At 30.6% G+C, this 22,244-nt stretch overlaps 1 protein-coding gene across 1 annotated transcript; it reads right to left on the bottom strand.

The window, feature by feature from the left end:
• Positions 1-7,211: 7,211 nt before the first annotated feature.
• On the bottom strand, positions 7,212-16,590 carry LOC129291291 (cytochrome P450 704C1-like). Its single transcript, XM_054928572.1, has 5 exons — positions 16,003-16,590; positions 11,366-11,650; positions 8,855-9,193; positions 7,578-7,778; positions 7,212-7,492 (listed from the first exon to the last, which is right to left on the bottom strand). Exons 1-5 carry the CDS (start codon positions 16,513-16,515, stop codon positions 7,310-7,312), a joined length of 1,521 nt encoding a protein of 506 aa, XP_054784547.1. The 5' UTR covers positions 16,516-16,590; the 3' UTR covers positions 7,212-7,309.
• Between the last annotated feature and the right edge of the window lie 5,654 nt (positions 16,591-22,244).

Below are 22,244 nucleotides of genomic sequence, written 5' to 3' on the forward strand. Positions count from 1 at the left end.
TCAAGTAACCATTCTAACGAACAGGTGTTGTGGGGTGCCTAACACCTTCCCCACACTCAACTGACTCCCGAACCTATTCTCTGATTTCTTAGACCACCCTCATCCTCCATTAATCGGTTTCTCGAGATTTCCTTCAAAATCTTGGTGGCGACTCCTCGTTCATGTGGTTCCCGCCGCAAAGGCAGGGACCTCCGCTTGCGCGCCGTCCGCGTCGCATTTTTCTGGGTGCAACATGTATGATCATATGCCAACCTTATATCCTCTTGTTACCTCTGACACGAAACCAGTGGCTATAACATGACTGTGTCCTTCACAAACTAACCCAGCCTTTTACTTGTGAGGAGCTACCGAGCTAGGGTTAATTCAATCACTTATGTAATCCAATTTCTCCCAATATTAACAACCATAGAGTGTCGTACCCTTAATCTAGCCTCCTCATGAACTTGTGAAAACTAGTTAGGTTCAAGTCCATCGTAGAACAAGTAGGACAGTCTTAAATCAACCATGAGATAAGGGCTACCTTCCGATTCTAATGGTCGGTGCCAAGGCTAGTTCTTAATTTCAACGGTCATTACTAATACCACGTGGATTTAAATTAATCTACTTCTCTCCCTAGGCAAACTCCCACTAATGATCATGCTATATACATTTCTCACATAATATACATTTTAACAATCAATTCATAATACATGAACTCCCATAAACTCAAATACTACACAAACTCAACACATAATACATCACAATTCTCCACCTATAATAATAAATCACAATCAATTTCGTAAAACATAAAGAGTTACATAATCAAGGTTATCTTTTCGAAGCCATTTTGCAAGTCAAACACATTGCCAATATGCATCATTGATTTAAATCATAAATCACATTTTACAAACACAATTAACATTCAACTATAAAGATTAAGTTTTCCCTAATTACCTCAAACTTTTGAGAGATCAAAGGTTTATCCCTCACTATACTAACTTCCCAAAGCTGCAACAAGCTTAAATGGTGACAAAATGAACCACACTATAATCATACCACAAGAATATCATCATTGTCTCAATCTTGAAAATTTATTAATACATAACTCCACACACTCTATTTTATCAAACCATAATCACTACCTATTCATACTCAATGGGCTCATTAGGTTTCATTAATGCACATTATCACTAATAACACCTCAAATCATTATTAATGCACATAAACCTCTCCCAACTACCATGTTTATATCCATTTTTAAGTATTAAATGTTCCTATGAACTAACCACTTCTAAAATCATCAATGTGGTGTTCCAATACCTTAAACAACTCCCATTATACTCATTCTAAACAATGGAATCAAACCTATAATCCTATGGACTGAAAATCCATTTTCTATCATGAAGTTCTAGAAAAAACTAAGGTGTAGTTTCAGTTAATGGAGGATGTTAGTTATTCTACTATGATGCTGAAATCTGTGGTTATGGAATTAAAAGCTTGAAAATTGTTGAAATTGCTTGCTTGCCTGTCTCATAATTTTGTCAATGATAAATGCCATCAATGTATTTGTAAAAATATGTGAAAGAAGAATTTGATGAATTAAATGTTGTTAAGTTTTCATTTTATAGCTTGGAGAAGTACATGTAAATTTTGGCTCAAGTTACTAATAGATATATTAAAATACCAAAGTGGAAGAAAGAATTATATAGGATGCTTGTATAATTTTTTTTTTAAAGTCTAAAGGAAGCATAAGAATGGTTAAATATGATTTATGATTGAAAATGAGCCATAAGGAAGTATGAGGATAAATTGAGATTTGTCAAATGGATTAACTAACTTAAGTGTACTTGAAACATAATTGGTCAAAGTATCATCTTTAATATTGTTGAGATTGAATTTAAATGTCCATTAAGTGCTTGAAAAATTACATAATAAATGATTTTAAAATTATGATATATTTGTTAGGAAATTAAGAGTATCATTAAAATAAAAGTAAAAAATTAAGAAAAGCAAACTTTAGAATTCTTGATAAACTATCAGGTGGGTGGGTAATATTACAAATAAATTTTCAGTGAAGTGTTTATAAAATTTTTTTATTTAAATTTTTACTATTATTCCTTTATAAATTGTATAAATATTCTTATTAATCTTACTTTCATAATAATTGTCTTATTAATAACAATGTCTTGAATTTTACTAATGATTTATATTGTTGATAAGTAACAATTGAAACAGGTATACGATAAATGTTATTATTTTTTAAAAGTAGTTTATTTATTTAATTCTATGTTGATATAAAAAAATTTAATACAATGATTCACGTATAAAAGAAATGATAATAAACTTGAGTAATGAAAAATGATAGTTGAACAATGGTTCAAAATGAAAATTTTGAAGGGCCCATTTGGATTTTAGTTGGGTATAACTAATTATGAAGATAATTTATTAATATAATTGACTTTAATTATAATTAATTGTGTTATAACGTAATCTGTTTGGATGCTGAAATTGATTTTAATAGTACAAATTACCATAAAGGACCTTGTTTTTCAAAATTAAATTATTAATAAAGTTTTATTTAATATTACTAAATTTGTTAAACTTCATTTAAGAAGTAAAACATATTATTTAATAATAAAATTGAATCAATAAGCAATTTCAAAATGATTTGTGTATATATTCTACGTGATTAAGTAAAATATCCAAAGCTTATTTCAAAATGTAATTCTGGCTCAATAATCAATTATTAAATTAATTGACTATTTGGGTAATTTTTTTAAAAATCAATTATTTGGCCTCAATGATTGATTTTTGTCAATCCAAATAGGTTGGAAATTATTTTCTTGCTCCATACACACTTAACTTTAATTAGGCAGATCAAGTTCAAAATGCTAGATGTTAACGACAATTTCTTTAGCCCTTGGCACGTCATGGTACATCTAGCTAGTAAGATGCTTAAAAGAGGTGCAAGCCCTGTGTGAAGGTCAATACACATGGATTGAAGGGATGGCCATTCGTGAGCATTGTGCTCATGCTTGTTTTCATAGGCCTCTTGTCTGTGCTTAATTTGTGACTCCTGCCACGCTTGTTTCGTGACTTCCAGCCATACTAGATTAGTTACTTACCTTCGTGGACTGTGTGTCCATTCTTGTCATTCATTCTAATCAAGCCCTTCTAAATTTAAATTAAAATCTATCATTTCTATATTAATTCTAGCTAATTGTACCATTATTTGAAATTTTATATTCTACGAGCAATGTAAATTTTAATAAAATAATATTGTTCTATTAGCATTATTTAGTTTCATGATTGTATTATTGAGAAAAATTTGTTCTTTATTGGTGGTTCAAATATATGTTTTATTATTTCATTAAATTTTTTTAAATTAAATTTATTAGTTCTATCTTCATAAATTTTTTAATATAATTCTGATTGGAATGCTAATCACCAAAAATTTCTTTAGTCTTAGATATTGTAGCTGACCTTGAGCCTCCTACGGATCATTGAGGGCCTTATTTTTTGTTTTTTGAAAAAGGAAGCATACTGTGATTATCCCTTCTGGTGAAATTATATATTTTATTATATAATTATAATTTAGTGCTTCACATACACCATAGTTATATCTTAATTTTATTTTATTGGTATGTAATTTGTTAGTGTGGAGCTAGTCTCCCTTGTAGGATTGGTTGATAGGTTTTGTCATTGTAAAAATTTTGGGAAGTTTAAATTACAGGGAAGAATCTACCACAATTTTTACAAAACATCTAAAACTTTACAAACTTTATTATTATATATAACTTATATACTGATATTTTAGATTAATTTGTGACTAATCCAAGCTTATGGAATGTGACTATATCTCATATTTCAGGTTAGTCATACCTTTAGTATCGAGGTGTGATAGATATCATAGACAATTTTTATCAAGCAACAAAATTTAAAAAAAATTATAACAACCTTACAACAAAACATCATGAATCAACTTTTCGTACTCACAAACCAAAACATCTTTACATTAAAAACCTCATCAACTTTACAATCCAATTTCTCAATTCAACATGCATAAAATCAACTTCCTTTGCATTACACAGGGCACAAGTTCTAGTTTATCATCACTCACCACCTTCTGAGTAAAAAGGTGATAAATGATTAAAGATGCAATAATCCCTCTCAAGTTAATCGAAAGGCATTTGGTTCAATTAGTTGAGAAAATTGAATTAGCTTATCTTGAATTTTTGAGTTCAAGTCTTGGGATATGTAAGATATCCCCATTGAGATAGCCTTAAGGTCGCTATTGGTAATAATAATTTCACACAATAGGGATTCGAATTAGTTTGGTAGCACCCCAAACTCCCTAAGATACCAAACAATGGAATGAAAAACAATCATTCTCAATCTCATGTGTGCTTTCCTAGCTAAGGAGTTAACACAACTAATTACTCTTCCAGTCTTCTTTATAAATCATTTTTATCAATCTCATCAATACTAATACAAAAAAAAAAATACAGAGAATAAAAGTATGTAAAAATATGCCCTTATATAATAAATTTAAAAAGTGATATCTTGTTATTTTTTTCTGTCATGGAGAGTAATTTTAGAAATACTTTTCAAATATCATGTAAAAAGCTGCACCATGACTTATAAATGAAACCAAATAGATTTTCTAGAATGTGACTTGTAAATGGGACTGAAGGGAGTACATCTCTCGAAACAAAATTTGCAAAACAAAACCAATCTCTATTTATGATGTTACAAGCATTTAATTGTAATAATATATTAAAATGATGACTAGTATTGTAGTCTCAATAATAAGGGTGTTCAAAACTATTTACAACAAACTAAATTTACATAAACTGATCAAAACATATAAATAATGTTTGATTTGGTTTTTTTTCCTTAACAAAATTAGTTTGGTTTTTTTCCGTTCGAGTTTCAAAACTCGGACTGAACTAAACCAAGCCTTATTAATTATATTTATTTTATACAATTTTATAAATTTGCCTAATTTTTCTTGTCCAATTTTAATTATTTTTAAAACACTAGTAAAAAATGTTAAAATTAACTAAAAGTTGTATATCATTATTTATAATAATTTTTTAATTAAAAGTTTCAAAGATAATATATTGTTTTTAATGGTTAAATTTGTTCAATAGTTTTGTCGCAAATTTCTTCTGGGTGCAGAATTAGTTTAGAAAGAATACATTGGAGGGCATGGAACTGCTTATTCTATTCAAAGAAAGATGGTGGCCTTGGCTTTAGAGATTTATAAACTTTAATGGTGTTTTATTAGCTAGCAAAGACTTCATGGAGGCTTTAAAATAATCCTAAGCATCTTTGGGCTCAAAGTTCTTTCCCTCGGGTTCTTTCCTTCAGGCTAAATTAACAAGGTTCACAAGCCTCTTGGGGCTTGAAGTAGTATTTTGAATGGCAGAGATTTACTCCTCAAAGATTCTTGCCGGAAGATTGGTTCTGGTCATAACATTAAGGTCTGGAGTAATTCATGAATTCTTGGTATATGGCTAATTTTAAAGATGTGAAAATTGATGATGCTATGATTAATGTAAATTTCACAATTGATAGTCTTATATTCAAAATAGAAAGTGGAATTTGAATATTATATTATTTCCATTAGTATGACTGCTGAAACTATATCGTGAATTTGAATACTTTTGGACTTGTAAATTTTCCCCTACAGGTATAAATCAGCATGGACTCTTCTGAATTTATGGATTTATTGGTATAAATAATTAGATTGTTTTTGTGATACGGACATTCTGTTGTTAATTTTCTTCAGTTAACAAATAAATTTTCTCTCCAGGTACAAGTGTAAATTATGAGATCTTATGAATAAACAAATTTTTTGTTGTAAATAATTGTATTTTTTTATTATTTACGGACTTTTGTTATTAATTTCATTTGATTAACTTGTAAATTTTCTCAACTGTAAACCTACATAGACTCTTGTGAATAAATGGACTTCTTCTTGTTGCAAATAATTAAATTTTTCTTGTTATTTGCAGACCTTTTGTTGTTAATTTCTTTTGGTTAACATGTGCAGCAATATAGATATTCGCACTCATTAAGGGTAGTTCAGTTATTTTAGCTTTAAAAATAGTTACACATGAAACCTTCGAGCCTGCGAAGGATTACCAGAATCTATCAAGTCTGCAAAGCAAATGTCTTTCTTTAGTGGGCCTTATATGCTATTCTCCAAGAAAATTGAATTGATTTAAACCAAACCACTCCAATTAGAGGAAAAAATTGAATATAAGTTCTAAGCTTTGGTGAATCGATTGATTTGATTCAGTGTGATTTTTTTCCAAAATTAAACTAAACCAAACTTGTGAATATGGATATTATACAAGTTATGATGAAAGTTGCATAATATCTCTTATTGAAGACTTAAAAGATCTATGGAAAGTAGGTATAAAAGTGTTTGACACAAAATGAAAGAGAATTTTAAGTTACATGTTACAATCTCTTGCACTATAAACAATTTTCTTGCATATGTAAATTTGTTCGGATATAGATGAAGGGTTATAAAGCATGTTTAATTTGTAAAGAAGGCATAAGCTACCATTAACTTCAACATAAAAGGAAGACAATTTTACCATGACCATCAAAAGTTTCTTAAACGAGATCATTTTTATCATAAATTAAAAAAGTTTTTCATGATTACCAAGAGCACAATCATATTTTGGATGCTTTGGCTGGGGAGCAGAGAAATGACCAAGATGGTTTCATGGCCACAAGATGTAGAAAGTGGGGTTTTTTTACGTTGGTTGTGATCATAACAGATGTAAAAAGTAGGGTACTAATTCTTTTTTAAAATATTCAATGACTTTCTATAATAGTTATAGACTTGATTAGTTGTAAAACCAATGTACATCTCCTGAAATAACATTGCTATTGGAACCGCTGAATAAATCCCTTTTATTAGAGTATTATCTATAAAATGTCAACGTACTATTATAAAGCATGCATGAGTAATATGATTTATATATTTCACACTTCCTACCATACGAATATCATGACATTTTTTTAGAAAAAAGAAAAAAATTATATTATGACATTTTATACAAAGCTTCTCGTATCAAATATATCATTGATATCCGCGGTACCAACACACTCACCCCAAATAGCTACAATTAATTTTTCATTCCTGTATACATACACTATATATATATATATATATATATATATATATGGAACTAAATGAAAGACTTTCCCCCTCCTATAGAATTCATAATTTATATATCTACACACAAACACACACTACTAGAGCACACAAGCTCGTGATATGGGTTTGCTTCACAACATTACATATTTTTCAAGGCCTTGGGATAGCACGAATTGGAAGACCCTTATCAATGTGAAGTGTAAACATTGTCTTGTAAGTCACAGTCCTAGTTTCAACGTCCAATTTGAAGATAAAGAAGCGAAGAAGAGCCATTGCTACTATCTTCATCTGCCTGTAAGCAAAGTCCTTCCCTAAACAGATACGAGGTCCAGCCTGCAAATATATGAATGATTGCTTTTAGTTTATGCTTGAAAATTTCTCAGCAATTATAATGAAGACATAGATTAGTGATACAAACATGGAAAGCTATGAACTTGAATGGAGATTGAGGTTGAAAGGTTGAATCTTGGAGCCATCTTTCTGGGCGAAACTCGCCGGCGTCGTCACCCCAAATGTAGGGCATGCGTCCCATAGCATAAGCCATGTAGTAAACTCCATCTCCTTTCTTCAGTTTGTAGCCATCAGGGAGGATATCATCTGTTTCTGCAGTCCTCCCATCCTTGAGAGTCATGAGTCACAAGCCAAACATACCGATGCTATCAATTTTTGCATTATATACATGTACATGTATTGGAGTTCAGATTCATTCTCTCAATTTAAACCTTGGATGAATGTAAAGGAAAAATTTTAATTAGTTTAAGCACAAGTATAAAAATATTTTCCAATTAGAACGAAACTATGACTAGGATCTTTCTGATTTGACTACATTTTAAACTCAAGTAAAACCTTAACTTTTTAGATCCCAATATAGTGAAAAAAGTTAGATATTCAGGAATAAAGTTTAAATTACTCTTTCAATCTAGCTATATATAATATAATATTTAAATAGAATTAAAGGTCAGTTTGATTTCCTATTTTAAGAATAATTTTTTTTGTATTGAAAAACAAAACAATAAAACAATTTTTTGGTAATGTGTTTTTGGTTATTTATTATGATAAATAAAAAACTTGAATATCTTTTTCATGTTTTTGTTACTTTTAATTTGTTCTATGAAATTAAAAAAATATGTTTTGATTAACGGAAATCATGTTAATAAAACAAACCATTCTCCCCGCCTCATTTCATCACTTTTGATATGTTTTTCAAAAATAATGATTTAAACATTTTTTTTGGTTTTCGAAACTTGTTCAATAAAACTACTCTAAATAATTATTTTTTAAAATAAAAAAATATTTAATAGACTCAAAAAAGTCCTAAGCCCCCGCCCCCAACATTTTTGCCAAGTCATAACTCAAACAATGTACGGCTAACGTTCAAGTCCGTAATCTAGTTTATATTGGATGCTTGAAAAGTTAATCAAAGTTCTCTTGGTTACTTCAATGGAAATTAAATTGGACTCCACAGCACAAAATTCGATGTGTTCAATCTCTATTATACCCAAGTTATGATTGTTCGATATATAACAACTGCGTTATTATCTTTAATTTAGGACATAGATTAAAGGCATTTCCATCTAAAAAAAGTCACTTTTTTCATTCTATTCCTTTGTTTCATTCCATTCCATTTTGTCTACTAAACGAGGCCTATATATATATATATATATATATAGAGAGAGAGAGAGAGAGAGCGCTTACAACAGGAACCGCAGGATATAGCCTTAGGGTTTCTGTGAGAGCTGCATGAAGATAATGCATTTTCTCGAGAGTGGCTTCTGTTATGTTAGCCACAAAGTCATCGATGTTAGGTTTAGTTTCTTGGGTACAAGTGACGTGTCTCACTTCTTGAGCAATCTTCTCTTGAACAAGAGGGTTCTTACACATCATGTACAAGAACCATGATAGAGTATTGGCACTTGTGTCCTTCCCAGCTATCATGAAGTTCAGAATTATGTCCCTCAGATACTTATCATTCATAGTTTCTGGATCCTTCTTGCTCTCCATCACAAACCTAGACAGAATGTCCTCTTTGTCATTCTGCACAAACCACGCAGAAAAAATTGTCAGAATTCAGATAAGTTTTATAATAGCTAAACCTTAATTATCTATATTATATCCACGGAAAGGTGGAAGAAGAAATTGCTTAGTTTGCACCCCAAAAAAAAAAATCTTCATTTGCCCTTAAAACTAAGGGGTGTTCATTGGATGGGAACAAGACTCAAACACCCGCGTCTTGAAAAATGATCAAGACTCAAATTTTGTCTTGTGTCTCGTCCCGTTTTAGAAGTTGTCCCTTTTCATTATCGAAATGAGACCAAGACATCTTGATAGCCACCCTTATTTGTATCTTCACATGACTAGTAATACTTGACCAACATGTACAAAGAATAAGACTTCTATATATATGATTAATCAATTGAGTTTCAACATATAAACAAGTAAAAATAAGAACATGAGACACCCCCAATACAAGAGCATGTATGCAGTTGCAAGCTACTTGGTTAGAGCCTATTATAAACTTTGATTATGATAAGCGATAACAACCAGGCTTAGACTCAAAAAACATTTCACAACTTGCTTAGCTAGATCAAATATGACGAAGCAATGCAAAATTAAATGAAGTAAAAATAAATAGAAAATATAAACAAATAAAAAATGAAAATAACATAATAATTAACACATATAATACAAGAAAGGATAAATTGCCCACTAGCCAATACAAATATTATGCCTAAAAAGTGTGGATTAAATTTTTTAAAATTTGAAAGTGTGGCCGGTTCACATTGATATACAAGGGGTATATTATTGATATACAAAAGGTTCATTATTGAAATTTTGAAAATTTATAAGGGATTTATCATTAATATACAATGGTATATCATTGACAAATATAATAAACTAATATAATGTAAAATATAATAAATATTAGGTTATTTCATTGGTTTGGTTCTATATTATGTATATGCAAAAGACCCTAAAAGAAATACACACACAAACACACCCATAATACCAGGATGGGACGAAACATCCTGAAGAGTATCCCAAGTCCTGTCTCATCTTGGCTCTTTTTCTCTTTTGTCTCACAAATATTCTGCCTGAAAATCCAACATGTGTCGGAGATAGCTATGGGCTAACCAGGATAGGTACAACCATGAACACTCCTACTTAAAACTACTCTTTCCATTCCAAATAAAAAGACATAACACTTTTTAGAAAATTCAACATTTCAAAATATAAGACACTTTAAGAAAATTAAAGTTTCATTAAATAAGTTTATTTTAATGTTATACCTCTCCCTCCCTCCCTCTCCCTCTGTCTCTCTCTCTCTCTCTCTGATTTATATCCCTCTTTTCAATATATAAAATAGAAGGTCTTTTGGAAATTTATATTTTTAAAATTTTTGCTTTACTGATACCCACTCACTCAAAATTAAAATTTACAGCTAACAATGATTGAGTCAATATCAAGGGGCCGGGTTTGTTCAGCAATGGTCGAAAGATTCAAATTTTGTGGACGAAAAACATTGGAAAGCTACTTCTAATAAGTACGTAGTACATAACAATAAATATCAGATAATTAATTGTATAAAAAAATGAAAATTTACAAATATCTCCTACCTTATTTTTTGGAAAGGGAAAACATAACTATTAGGCCTTATAGTTTTAAGATGTTTTAATATAGGTCCCTATAATTTTTTTCACTGCTACAGGTCTTTTTAGTTTATCCTATTTACAACATTAGTGCTTCTACTACTTTTGAATATGCCCAGGAAGACACTAATACTGTTAAATATGTTCATTCATGGAAAATTCCGTTAATCTTTTGTGAGTGAAATTATGATTCATCAGAATAGCAAGGTTGTTTACTATGTTTTGTTTCATGTTTCGGGTTTCAATATGTTAAAACATTATTCCACCTTAGCACAAATAATATTAATAACACTAGTTACAGGTCAACATATTTAACATCGTTAGTCTTATCTCATCATTTTTTTGGACATACTAACAAATAGAGACTAATAATGTTGCACACGGGATAAACTTGAAAGACATGAAACAATGAAGAAAAACGACAAAGACCTATACCAGAACTCATTAAAACTATAGGACTCATAGTTGTATTGTTTTCCCTTTTGAAAATAATTGTTATGAAATATGGAATAAATTAAACAAATGAAAAACTAAAATAACTTCGGAAACTATTACTTACGTGATGTTGGTGCATGGCCAAGTTGCGTCTCTTGGAGTCAATGACTCGATTCACAAAATGATCAATGAATTTGACATTGTTTTTAAGGGCAGCTTCAGAGCCAATGTTGAGAAATCTCTTAATCTTCCACAAAGGGTCAACGTAGCGCCAATAAACCAAAGCATTGGACTCATCAAATGCCTTCATAAACTCACTCCCTTCTTGACTTGTTCCTTCTAGGCAATTCAGTTCCACTCCAAACCCTACTTTGAATATCGAATCCAACGTGCATCTCATTAATATATCCTACAAAAACAACACGCAAACTCGATCTCTATATATCCGCACATTTATATGTGTGTGTCTTCGACTTTTGACTTATGTTTAGCATGTGCAGCGTTTCTCACCCGTTGTTTTGTGTGATATTACAAATGTGACACTCATTGATGTGAAAGATTACATTTACCAATAAACAATCATTTTTTTAAAAAAAACATCTGCCTTTGCAAATCTTAATTATGTGTAGGTTTTTAAAAAAAAAATTATTACCAGATGCATGCAGGAGGCCATGGAATTAATTTATGGATGAACCTAAATATAGTATGATGCTACTTAAATATAAACCTAAATATAAAAGCCTCTAGTTTGATTTAAATCTAGATATATAATTTATTTTATTGGAATTGATTTACACAGAGGTTAAATAGATTCTTGTCTGTGTTTTTGTTATCAATACTAAGAAAATATAGTATAATGCTAGCAGTTACAAGGGAAACATATTATATAAAAGCAAACAATAGCATGATTCCTTTGCACATAGTGCGCACACAATATCATCTAATTTTAATATAAATGATTTATATTCTGTTTTTTTGGAAAAGTTAATATTTTTTTATTTTGAAAAATGAAGATAATAAAAGAAACATAATTTTTCAACTTTAAAAAATAAAATTTAAATTATCTCAATTAAACCATCTAACCAATATATGAACGAAACACGCTCAAGGATTTTTTACGCATAAAAATACAGAGGCTAAAATAAAGCTTCAACTTCGACAGATCGGCACTAATGATGTCATCACCATAAGTTAACGTATCTGAGAGAAGGGAGCAGTTTCTATGTTAAAACTTTACTGATGATAATTAATGTAGACGGTCTAGATTTTGATATAATTTTTTATATTTTTAATAAATTATTGTTTTAATGGATATATGATTAAAAAATAATTTTTCATATAAAAAATTGTGCTTAAAAATTTTAAATTGTTAAATCAATTTTAAATGGTCTAGATTTCATTGAGCACGAATCTCAATCCCCGGCCTGCGTAGTACATGAGAAGAATTCAAAGAGAGGAAAAGGTGAGAGCTATTTTTTGTATATTAAAAAAAAGAGTTTAATTGAGTTTTCATATCAATAATAGAATTTAATGTTGTAAATTATGAATTAAATCTTTATCAACGAATTTTATTGTTAAAGTTCTCTTTCCCGGAAAACATTGCCGAAGCTTAATTAACCAAAGACTTGTTATTACCTGCATGTCAAAAACCAAACCCTCCTCAGAAAACTTGGAGACAAGTCGGACCAATTTTCCGGCGTTGCTTCTGAAAGCAGAGCTACTAAAATCCCTAAGAACTCTGGTCGAGAACTCGAAGCTCGCCAGCTTCCGCTGTTGTCTCCACATCTTTCCGTCCACCGCGAAAATTCCCTGTCCGAACAGATCCCTCAGAATCTCTTGATTGTACTTCCCCTTTGAGTACTCCTCGAACTTCCACCGGAGAACGTGTTCCACGTTCCTCGGATCGGTGGTGTAGTGCTCGCTCATTCCCGGAGACAGAAGCCGGAAGGTTCTTAGTGTTCTTGCCGTCTCCGTCTGGTAGTCAAAGAGCCTGTGGAAGTGGAAGAGTAGGTGGAACACGGTGCCTTTCACCGGCGCATATCTGGGGTCTCCGATTGACTTGCCGGCGAAGAGGGAGATCGCAAGGGGGATGAAGAAGGTGAACAGGAGAACGAAAATGGAGATAGAAGTGAAGGCCAAAAGCCAGGAAACGATAGCCGCCATTGTTGTTCTAGCTCGTATTTGCTAAAAGATAAATATTCTTGTGGCTCAAGTGCTTATTTAATAATAGAAAGAGAGTGAGTGTTTTGGATTTTTGTTGACGTGAAAGAACGGTATAGAGGAAGTGGAAGAAGACAAAGTGCGATTAAATCAAGTTCTTCCGCAGAATATTTAATTTTTCGGTGGCTGATGGGGACTTACATTTGCATATTGCAAAATTTGGATGGGGATTTCCAGCTGGAACGATACAGATATAACAGATAAAAATGAAGGAAAATAACAATAAAACTTTTCTAAATTTAATCTCAGTCGTAATTTCAATAAAATCTCTAAAGATCTCTGTGTTGATAAATTTTAAAGTAAAAAAATTATTTTTCTCTTATTGAAAATAACAAAGCCCAATCACAATTTTGGTTTAATAAATCACAAGAGTTAAATAAAAAATCACAACTTATCAAATGTAATTTTTGTTATTGAAACACAAGCTCTAATTACAACTTTTACTTAAAAAATAACAACTTTTATTCTGTGAATTACAAGAGTTGAACAAGAAATCACAATTTATCAAAATGTAATTTTTATTATTGAAAAATAAGTTTTCAAAATAACAAATCTCATTTATAACTTTTATTTAAAGAATCAAAATTTTTATTTAAAGAATCACAAAAATTGAATAAGAAATCACAACTTATAAATTAAGGTAAAATAATCTTTTTAATTTTAAATTTATTAACAAAGAGGTCTTTAGGGATTTCAGTGAAATGATGATATTTCAAAATACTAGAGTATCATTTATATAATTCAGAGGAATTTTGTTATCATTTTCCCTAAAAATTATAACAATATCTAATTTATAATTATCTCAGTTATAAACGATCTATGCATTTACATTTATGTTTTAAGATTTAATTTGTTATCAAGAGAGAGCTTAATTGGATCTTCAATAGTCAAATAATGTTCCAATACCTAGAGGGAGCCAAATATACATTGAACGTTAATTGTACAGAAGTTTTCCTATTTTAAGATTTTTTTTTCCATTACATATTATTTTTTCTTTAATCAGATTGTTGAATATATATATATATATATATATATATAATATTTATTGTGTATCTTTTGATTCCTTTAATTATTGCACCAATACTCAGTCTTTTCCTGTTGGCAAACCACTCTCTTAGAAGTGTCTGGTGAGTCCGTTCTTGAAAATGATATTATATATAAAAGAGAAAATATTACTACACACGTCCTTATTGTATTTTATTTTTAGTTTTTGTAGTTTCTTTTCTTGGTTTCCTATCCCTTTTTATTTGTTTCATCTAAAACATTAGTCTCTTTAATTTGAAAAATACTCAGAAAGAGTATGAGCTAACCCAAACGATGTTAATTTTAGTGGCATATATAGACTTAATGCCATTAAACGCTCATTAGATAACTATGAAAAAACACGCTGAAAAAAAAAATTATGTAACTGTTTGATTGAAAATTTTGTTTGGATCTTAGCAAAATTAGCACTTTTTGGACTGGTTCGTGGTCATTTTGAGCATTTTTTTTAAAAAAAAATTGGGACTAACATTTGGAGACACTAAATAAATCAACGGATGAAAAACTATAAATATAAACTGCAACTACAAATAAAATATAATTAAAGTATGAGTTAAGATACAAAATATCCATAAAAAATTTCAGGGAGCTTTTGATATCTTTAAGTTAACAAATAGTATGGGTATCATCATTAACTTTATAAAAAAGGCTAATCTTCCCCTAATCCTATAGAAATGATAAAATAGTCTAATGCCGCTATTTTAACGAATTACGAAAAGTTAATTTCTTTTATAAAATTAATAATCAGTACTCTGCACCATTGTTGACATATGGATATGGGAAAAAAAATCTAAATATTTTTGCACCTTAACTCATTAAAATTTAGAGAGTTAAAACAGAATTTTTCCATGTATATCTATGTATATATGTATGTACGTAAGTACGTGTAGGAAAGCCGTTTAAGCATATATATTGAGTTTGCGTTAAATTTCAAACTTTTCTTTCCAAAGGAAAAAAAAAACACACACACACACACATTTAAATTCGATAACTGTATTTAATATAAATATTAAATATTTGTATGATCTAAATTATTAAAATTCAGATCAATGATTATAAATTTATAATTTATTTAAAATTAATAAATAAATAAATTTATTTTAATTATTAAGCTGAATTTTAATAATTTAAATAATATATAGATTCAATGCATGTATTAAATAAATACAGCTGTCATCGGATCCAAATCCCTAATTCAACTTCTAAAAAGCCAATTCTCGTTCGTGCATCGTTTCTGGTGCTTGCCGACGAAATAATTAAGGTGTAGCCATTGACTTTTGGAAAAATATTGATAAAGCACTCCAAAAGAATTAAATATTTGATGAGATTTTGAACAAGTAAACATTAACTATCACAAGTAAAGTTATTATTTTAACAAAATATTTGATCTGTTCAGAATTCTTCTCAGATATTAATTTATTTTATGGGTCTTTGGTTGATATTCTTTCTTTTATTTTATTTTTTCCATCTAAAAAAAATTAACGAAAAAGAATTGCATACCTGCATATCAAAAACCATACCGTAGTGAGAAAAGTCAGAGACAAGTCGAACCAGTTTGGCAGCATTAGCTCTGAAAGCAGAGCAACTGAAATCCCTAAGAACTCTATTGGAGAACTCAAAGCTCGCCAGCTTCCTCTGTTTCCTCCACTTGTCGCCGTCTACCGCGAAAATCCCCTCTCCGAGCAGATCCCTCACCACCTCCTGATTATACTTCCCCTTCGAGTACTTGTCGAACCGCCACCGGAGAACATGCTCCACGTTCCTCGGATCGGCGGTGTACAGCTCGCTCATCCTCGGAGCCAGAAGCCGGAAGGTTCTTACGGTTCTCGCCATCTCTGTCTGCTGATCGAAGAGCTTGTTGAAGTACAACAGCTGGTGCAGCACCGTGCCTTTCACTGGAGCGTAGTTTGGGTCTCCGATGCACTTTCCGGCGAAAAGATGGTAAGAGAGTGTTAAGAAGAGAAGCAGAAAGGAGAAGCACGTGAAGATCAAAAGCCAGAAAAGGATGTCCATAGTTCTGTGTTTTGGAAGATGGTGAAATGATGGAAAAGAGCAAAGGCATGCGCCCACGACTATATATGAGTGTGTATCCATATATATATATATATAAACACAGAGAGAGAGAGAGAAGGCAGCGTGAAGTTCATGGAACTTCCAAATAAAGGACGAACGATGCGAGCAATACAAGAAGCTAGGGGTAACGTGACGGATGTATCATGGACTTTTTTTTTTTAATAGAAAAAATTACACGATGTTAAAAAATTTTGAAATGAAAGGGTGCGAAACTTGATACAACATTATGTTTTTCTTTTAGCTAAAATTTAAAAGACAAATGACCAATTTAACCTCAAAAATTTAGTTTTAATAATACCACAAACTTTGAACTTATTTATTGTGTAAATTATTATTTTAATTTTTTAAAATGATACAATCTAACTTCTATCATTAACAAAAGTTAACCTTAAATGTTAATTATTATATATATATATATATATATAATTTTTTATGTCCTTTTATATACTTTTATGATCAACTAATAATCAAAATTCACTTTTAGTTAGCAGTAGGAGCCAGATTGCAATATTTTTAAAAATTAAGAGAATAATTTACATAATAAATAAGTTTAGAATCTTTAATGCTATTGGACTTAAAATTCAAAGGATAATTTGCTCATTTATCAAAATATAAATAATCCAAAAATTTATCAAAATTTAATACTAGATTTCCAAAAGAATGGGATAAGATTTCATAGAGTTATAATTTTAAGTACTTATTATTTACCAAAATTAAAAAAAAATCCATCTAGCACTATAAACAATGAGCAAAACATTTGGTTCGATTTGTTAAAGGAGTTGAATTTTCTTTCAGGATTTCAAGTTTGAGTCTTGGCATATGCAACGTCATATTAATTAAAAATATTGAATGATCCACCCTTAACAAAAAGCATTAAAATAGGAATTTTTTTTTACTATATCAATTTTAGAAACAAAATTAGAATCGAAATCAAATTATAATTTGATTTTAAAAATGTGTTTAGTATGAAAATGGAATCTGATATAATTTAATAAGTATATTTACTTGAAATTAAAAAGACCAAACTGCCCATGTCAATTTTTTTTTAAAAAAAAGAACTCATCCCCATCTATTAAGCTAGCAACCCCCATCGATCAATGATGACCTCCTACTACATCTCCTAAGGAAGCAACTCTAAAATCATCTCCCAAATCGGCATTACCAGCATCTTCTCTATCAAAGCCTGTGGCAACACTAACTCTAACAACAATGTTGCCTTTAGCAATGACTACATTAAGCTCACCCCTAGCACAAGTTCCTTTTATGAGTGCTTCTCCCACACTTGGTGCAGCAACAATAGCTGAGGTCCCCATAAACCTACTCAAGTATCAAGTCGAAGAAGGAGGAGGAGGGAAAGAGGCCCAATGTGCTAACACCATCACCGTCATTGCTAGGACCGCTTGCATCGCCCGTTGGATCTTCAGTCCTCCTCGATCATTGTCATTGATGGTATTGGTTGATGGGTGGATATAGGTTAGTTGATAATCACCATCATCTCTTGGTGGTCCATTGTAGCTAGAATGGAGGCAAGGGTAAGATGAAGAAATAAAAGAGAGATATGATAGGAAGGTAGCATAGAATCGAATTCCATATAGGTTACAATATGGAATCTAATTCCAAGAAATTTGTAGGAATTAGGATTCCAAAGAATCATGATTATATCACACCAAACACACTCCTAGTTTTAAGTTTAGCAAAAGTTCATTTATTGAAAGTCTATTTATTAAAAGTCAATTTGATAAAAGTTAGTTATTGTAACAAGACTGGTATTTAAATAAATGTTTTCAAAAGTTCCTTTGGTAAAATAAAAGTTGTTTGGATAACATATGACAAAAAAAAACATTTAGAAGTATAACTAAAAAGGACATAGTTTTATGATATGTGATTTTTATTTAAAACTTATTTTTGGAAAAAAAAATATAAAAATAATATAAAATTAGGAGAATTAGTGAAAAAGATTTGATTGGAAGGGAAATTATGCTTAGGGACCAAATACAATTGAAGGATCAAACTCATTTTAATATTTAGAAAAGGATGGGGTGAATTGACTAAAATGCCCTTTGTTGTTAGGAGAAAGCAATACAATAAATTGAAGACAATTTCCAACCAATAATGTGAGTTATGACTTAGACCCTTCATCTCTTTGCGTGCGATTATTTATCACCATGACTGTGCAACTCTTCTCTGAAACTAATATCTAAGCACCATTAGAAGTTTTGTGCGGCATGGATGGAGATTGAATCAGAGAGACAACTAATCGAAGACCCAAAGAGACGATTGAGGAGGAAAAGTTGAGCACGATTGTGATGGCAAGAGGTTTTCGCTCAAGCTCTAAATGATGGAAAGAGAAATACAGAAACATCTAGCTCTAGTTTAGGAGAATAGCTTAGACTCAAATAGTATAAAGAAAACCAATTCGAATTAGGTCAATTGAGTAAAGAAGCTTATTTTCTGTTGAATGCTTGTAAGCATTAAATGGGAGGTTCTTCTTGGGTGGGTTCTACTGTATAGACAAGCAAGGAACATTATTCTCCAAGACATTGTGAAGTATCGTAGCACATGACAGTCCTCACCCTTTTTTTTACTATCATTAAGCAGAGTACAAAGTTCAGGTTTGTTTCTTAATTCTTCTCTTGAAGCTTATTTATTTCTGGGTGCCACACTTATTTGACATTTTGTCTATCTATAATAAATGAAATTAAGTTTGAAAATCCAAGTGCTCTACAAAATTTTTTATAATTGTAAAATGATCTGCTCATGGCATGCCACCAAATTGTCACCACATATGTATTGAGTTTTTTTTTTATGAAAAAATACTCATGGGTTGTAAACATGTAAATATATATACAACATTATTAAAGAAGCTTTCTATAGCATATTTTGACTAATATCTATGTATGAAAAAGAACATATGCATGCATCTTAATCAGTAGATCAATTTGTTGTCATGTGCCATGAGTTTATAATGCAAACAATTTTTCTAAATGGTTGTAGATTCAATTAGGGAATATATTAAGCAAGGAGCATCATCAATGGCTCTATCAAATGCCATATTTGATAAAGAAGCAATTAAGTAGCATAACTTTGAAAAGATATTTGAACTTGCTCAATTTGCAATCTTACTAGGTAACAATGTTGTGAATCTGTAAGACTTTGCACTTTCATTATTATATAGTTTCTGGCTTTTTGCTAAACATTATTAATATAGTTACTTCACCTTTCTTAATAATTTTAGTGAGAATTTGTTGGATTTTTTAACCGACTAAAAATACTTGATTAGATGGTAAATGATTTGATCTGTTCCATTAGGAGTATAGCCAAAAATACAAATTAAATGAGTAGCATTATCATCTCTTCAACAACTCTAACTTCATCAATCCAAGTTAACTAGTCATCTTTAAAATTGGTCAATATTTTGCTTTTACTTCTCCTTTCAATGTGCTTATTGGTGGCTGATGTTTTTCGCCAACCTCTTATTGTCATATGAACTTGTTGGACTCAATGGGCATTTTTACCTTAAAACCCTTTTTCTACTTAATAAAGTAAACACTCAATTTAATATTTTAGTCATTTTCTTCCTTAGAATTAGAATATAGGAATTATTATTCTTTCAAGCTGTTGGGAATATATGTAATTAATGTAATTATTGCAATTTTAAACCAACACTTAAAGTAATTTTCTTCACAACTGCTTTGTCTAGAAAAATCTACCACTCCTAGTAGTTTATCACTTTTATTTTTCTTTTCTTTTGTTGGCATTTGCTAATGAAATTAGTATACCATTGCTAGAAACAAGTGTGAAAGATACTACAAATGTGAAACAGGCATTCATGGCCATGCCGCTGGAAAGGATTTGGCTGAGAGAGAAAAAAATAAGGTTTTGTCTGAAGATGAGAAAAAATAAGATCAAATCAATAAGCTCTTACAAATTCAACTCATGCATATCATAAATCAAATGAGTTATAAGAAAATGTCGATTGATCAAGGAATTCCTCTAAAAGATTGAATGAAATTGTTATTGTACTTTGAAAAGCACTTATGAACATTCCCCTTATTTGTTTTTTTTTTTTTGGAAGGTAGGATGTAGTTTAAGTTTAACATAGGCGTGATATTGTTCTTAACCCCCCATAGTATCTTTTGTAAGAAGGGGTGCCCTATGGTCTTTTTTTTTTACCATTTTGATTATACTTAATAGAAAGATAAACCAAACCTAGTGCAATTAATGCTCTTTTATTGAAATTATTGTTGTTCGTTCTTCCTCTTCATATTTACTTATTTTTTCAAGACAATTCAATTGCCCTCCACGTTACATTGTTGAATATTCATCTATTACAGGTTAACACAGCTTGCTATGCAATATATCATGCTTTAAAAAGAGAGAATTTATTGTGAGTATTCCCTTATTTATTTTTTTTATAGGTAGAATATAATTTAATATAGGCATGATATTGTTCTTACTCCTCATGATATGTTTTTTTTTTTTATCTTGGGTGCCTTGTGATCTTTGTTTATCTTTTCATTTGTACTTGGCACAAACACAAACCTAAACTAACAAAATTATTCTTGTTTCTTTCATATTTTTGTTGTTCATAGTTCCCTTAAGACATTTACTTGTTTTCTATTGAAAATTCAGTTATTATTCATGTAAAGCTGTTGAATCCTCACCTGTCAATGTGACAAATACATGTAATATTTTATGGATTACATGCAAATCCAATAACAAAGAGCACACCATTGTCATTTGTAATTATATGAAAATGACAATTGATTACATATAAATCAATATGGAAAAAAATTCAGCTTAAGGAATAATTTACATGTAATATCTAACAAATTACATGTAAATTAAACATATAGAGAGCACGCCCCAGTTAGTGCCCCAAAATTACATAAAAATGACTACGAATTACATGTAAATCAACATGTGAAGAAATTTATGACAATGATTGAGGAATCATTTATATGTAATCTCTAGCAAATTACATGTAAATCAAACACACAGAGAGCATAGCCTTATCAATGTCTCAAAATTACATGAAAATGACTATGGATTACATGTAAGTCTTGTTGCTATAACACAATCCATAACCCTTACACCTTAAGCCAGAAGCCTCACACTTAAGCCATAACAAAAGCACCTTAAGCATCTCTTTTGCACCCAAGTCAAAGCCCTTGTGCTATAAGCTATAACACTTGCCCTCTAAGTCATAACACGTGCACTTTAAGCCAGAAGTCTTGCACCTTAAGCTAGAAACTTTGCACCCAAGGCAAACCCCTTGCCTCTAAGATAAACCCCTTGCACCCTAAGCTAGAACCCTTACACCATAAGTCAAAATCCTTGCACCCCTTGGTTATTGAGTTTACATGTAATCTTTGATAATTACATGTAATTAAGGGGTCTTAATTTTTTTCAGCAACCCTTCACTAGCCAATTAGAGCTCTGGTAGGCACACTATCACTTGTCGGAGAAGGGACTAGAGCTTCGGCGACTAGATTTTGTGTCTTTTTTTAAAAAAGTGAATTAACACATAGGGGTATTTTGGTCATTTGATCAAATATTTTAATGAATAAAATATTAACATTGGTCCTTCAAATACATTTAGTCCCTGGGATCAATTTTGCTTCTAACTAGGTCTTTTTGACCAATTTTTCCCTGCAAAATTTTATAAG

This window comes from Prosopis cineraria, unplaced genomic scaffold, assembly GCF_029017545.1.
Source record: "Prosopis cineraria cultivar Desert tree isolate PC_DT_omini unplaced genomic scaffold, ASM2901754v1 PC13, whole genome shotgun sequence".
NCBI lineage: Eukaryota > Viridiplantae > Streptophyta > Magnoliopsida > Fabales > Fabaceae > Prosopis > Prosopis cineraria.

Coding starts and splice junctions, on each gene's coding strand:
- LOC129291291 (XM_054928572.1), bottom strand. CDS start 16,515: ATGGACATCCTTTTCTGGCTTTTGATCTTCACGTGCTTCTCCTTTCTG. Junction 9,194..11,365: donor TGGCCATGCACCAACATCAC/GTAAGTAATAGT, acceptor TGGTTTGTGCAG/AATGACAAAGAGGACATTCT. Junction 7,779..8,854: donor TATATCCTGCGGTTCCTGTT/GTAAGCGCTCTC, acceptor ATGACTCTCAAG/GATGGGAGGACTGCAGAAAC.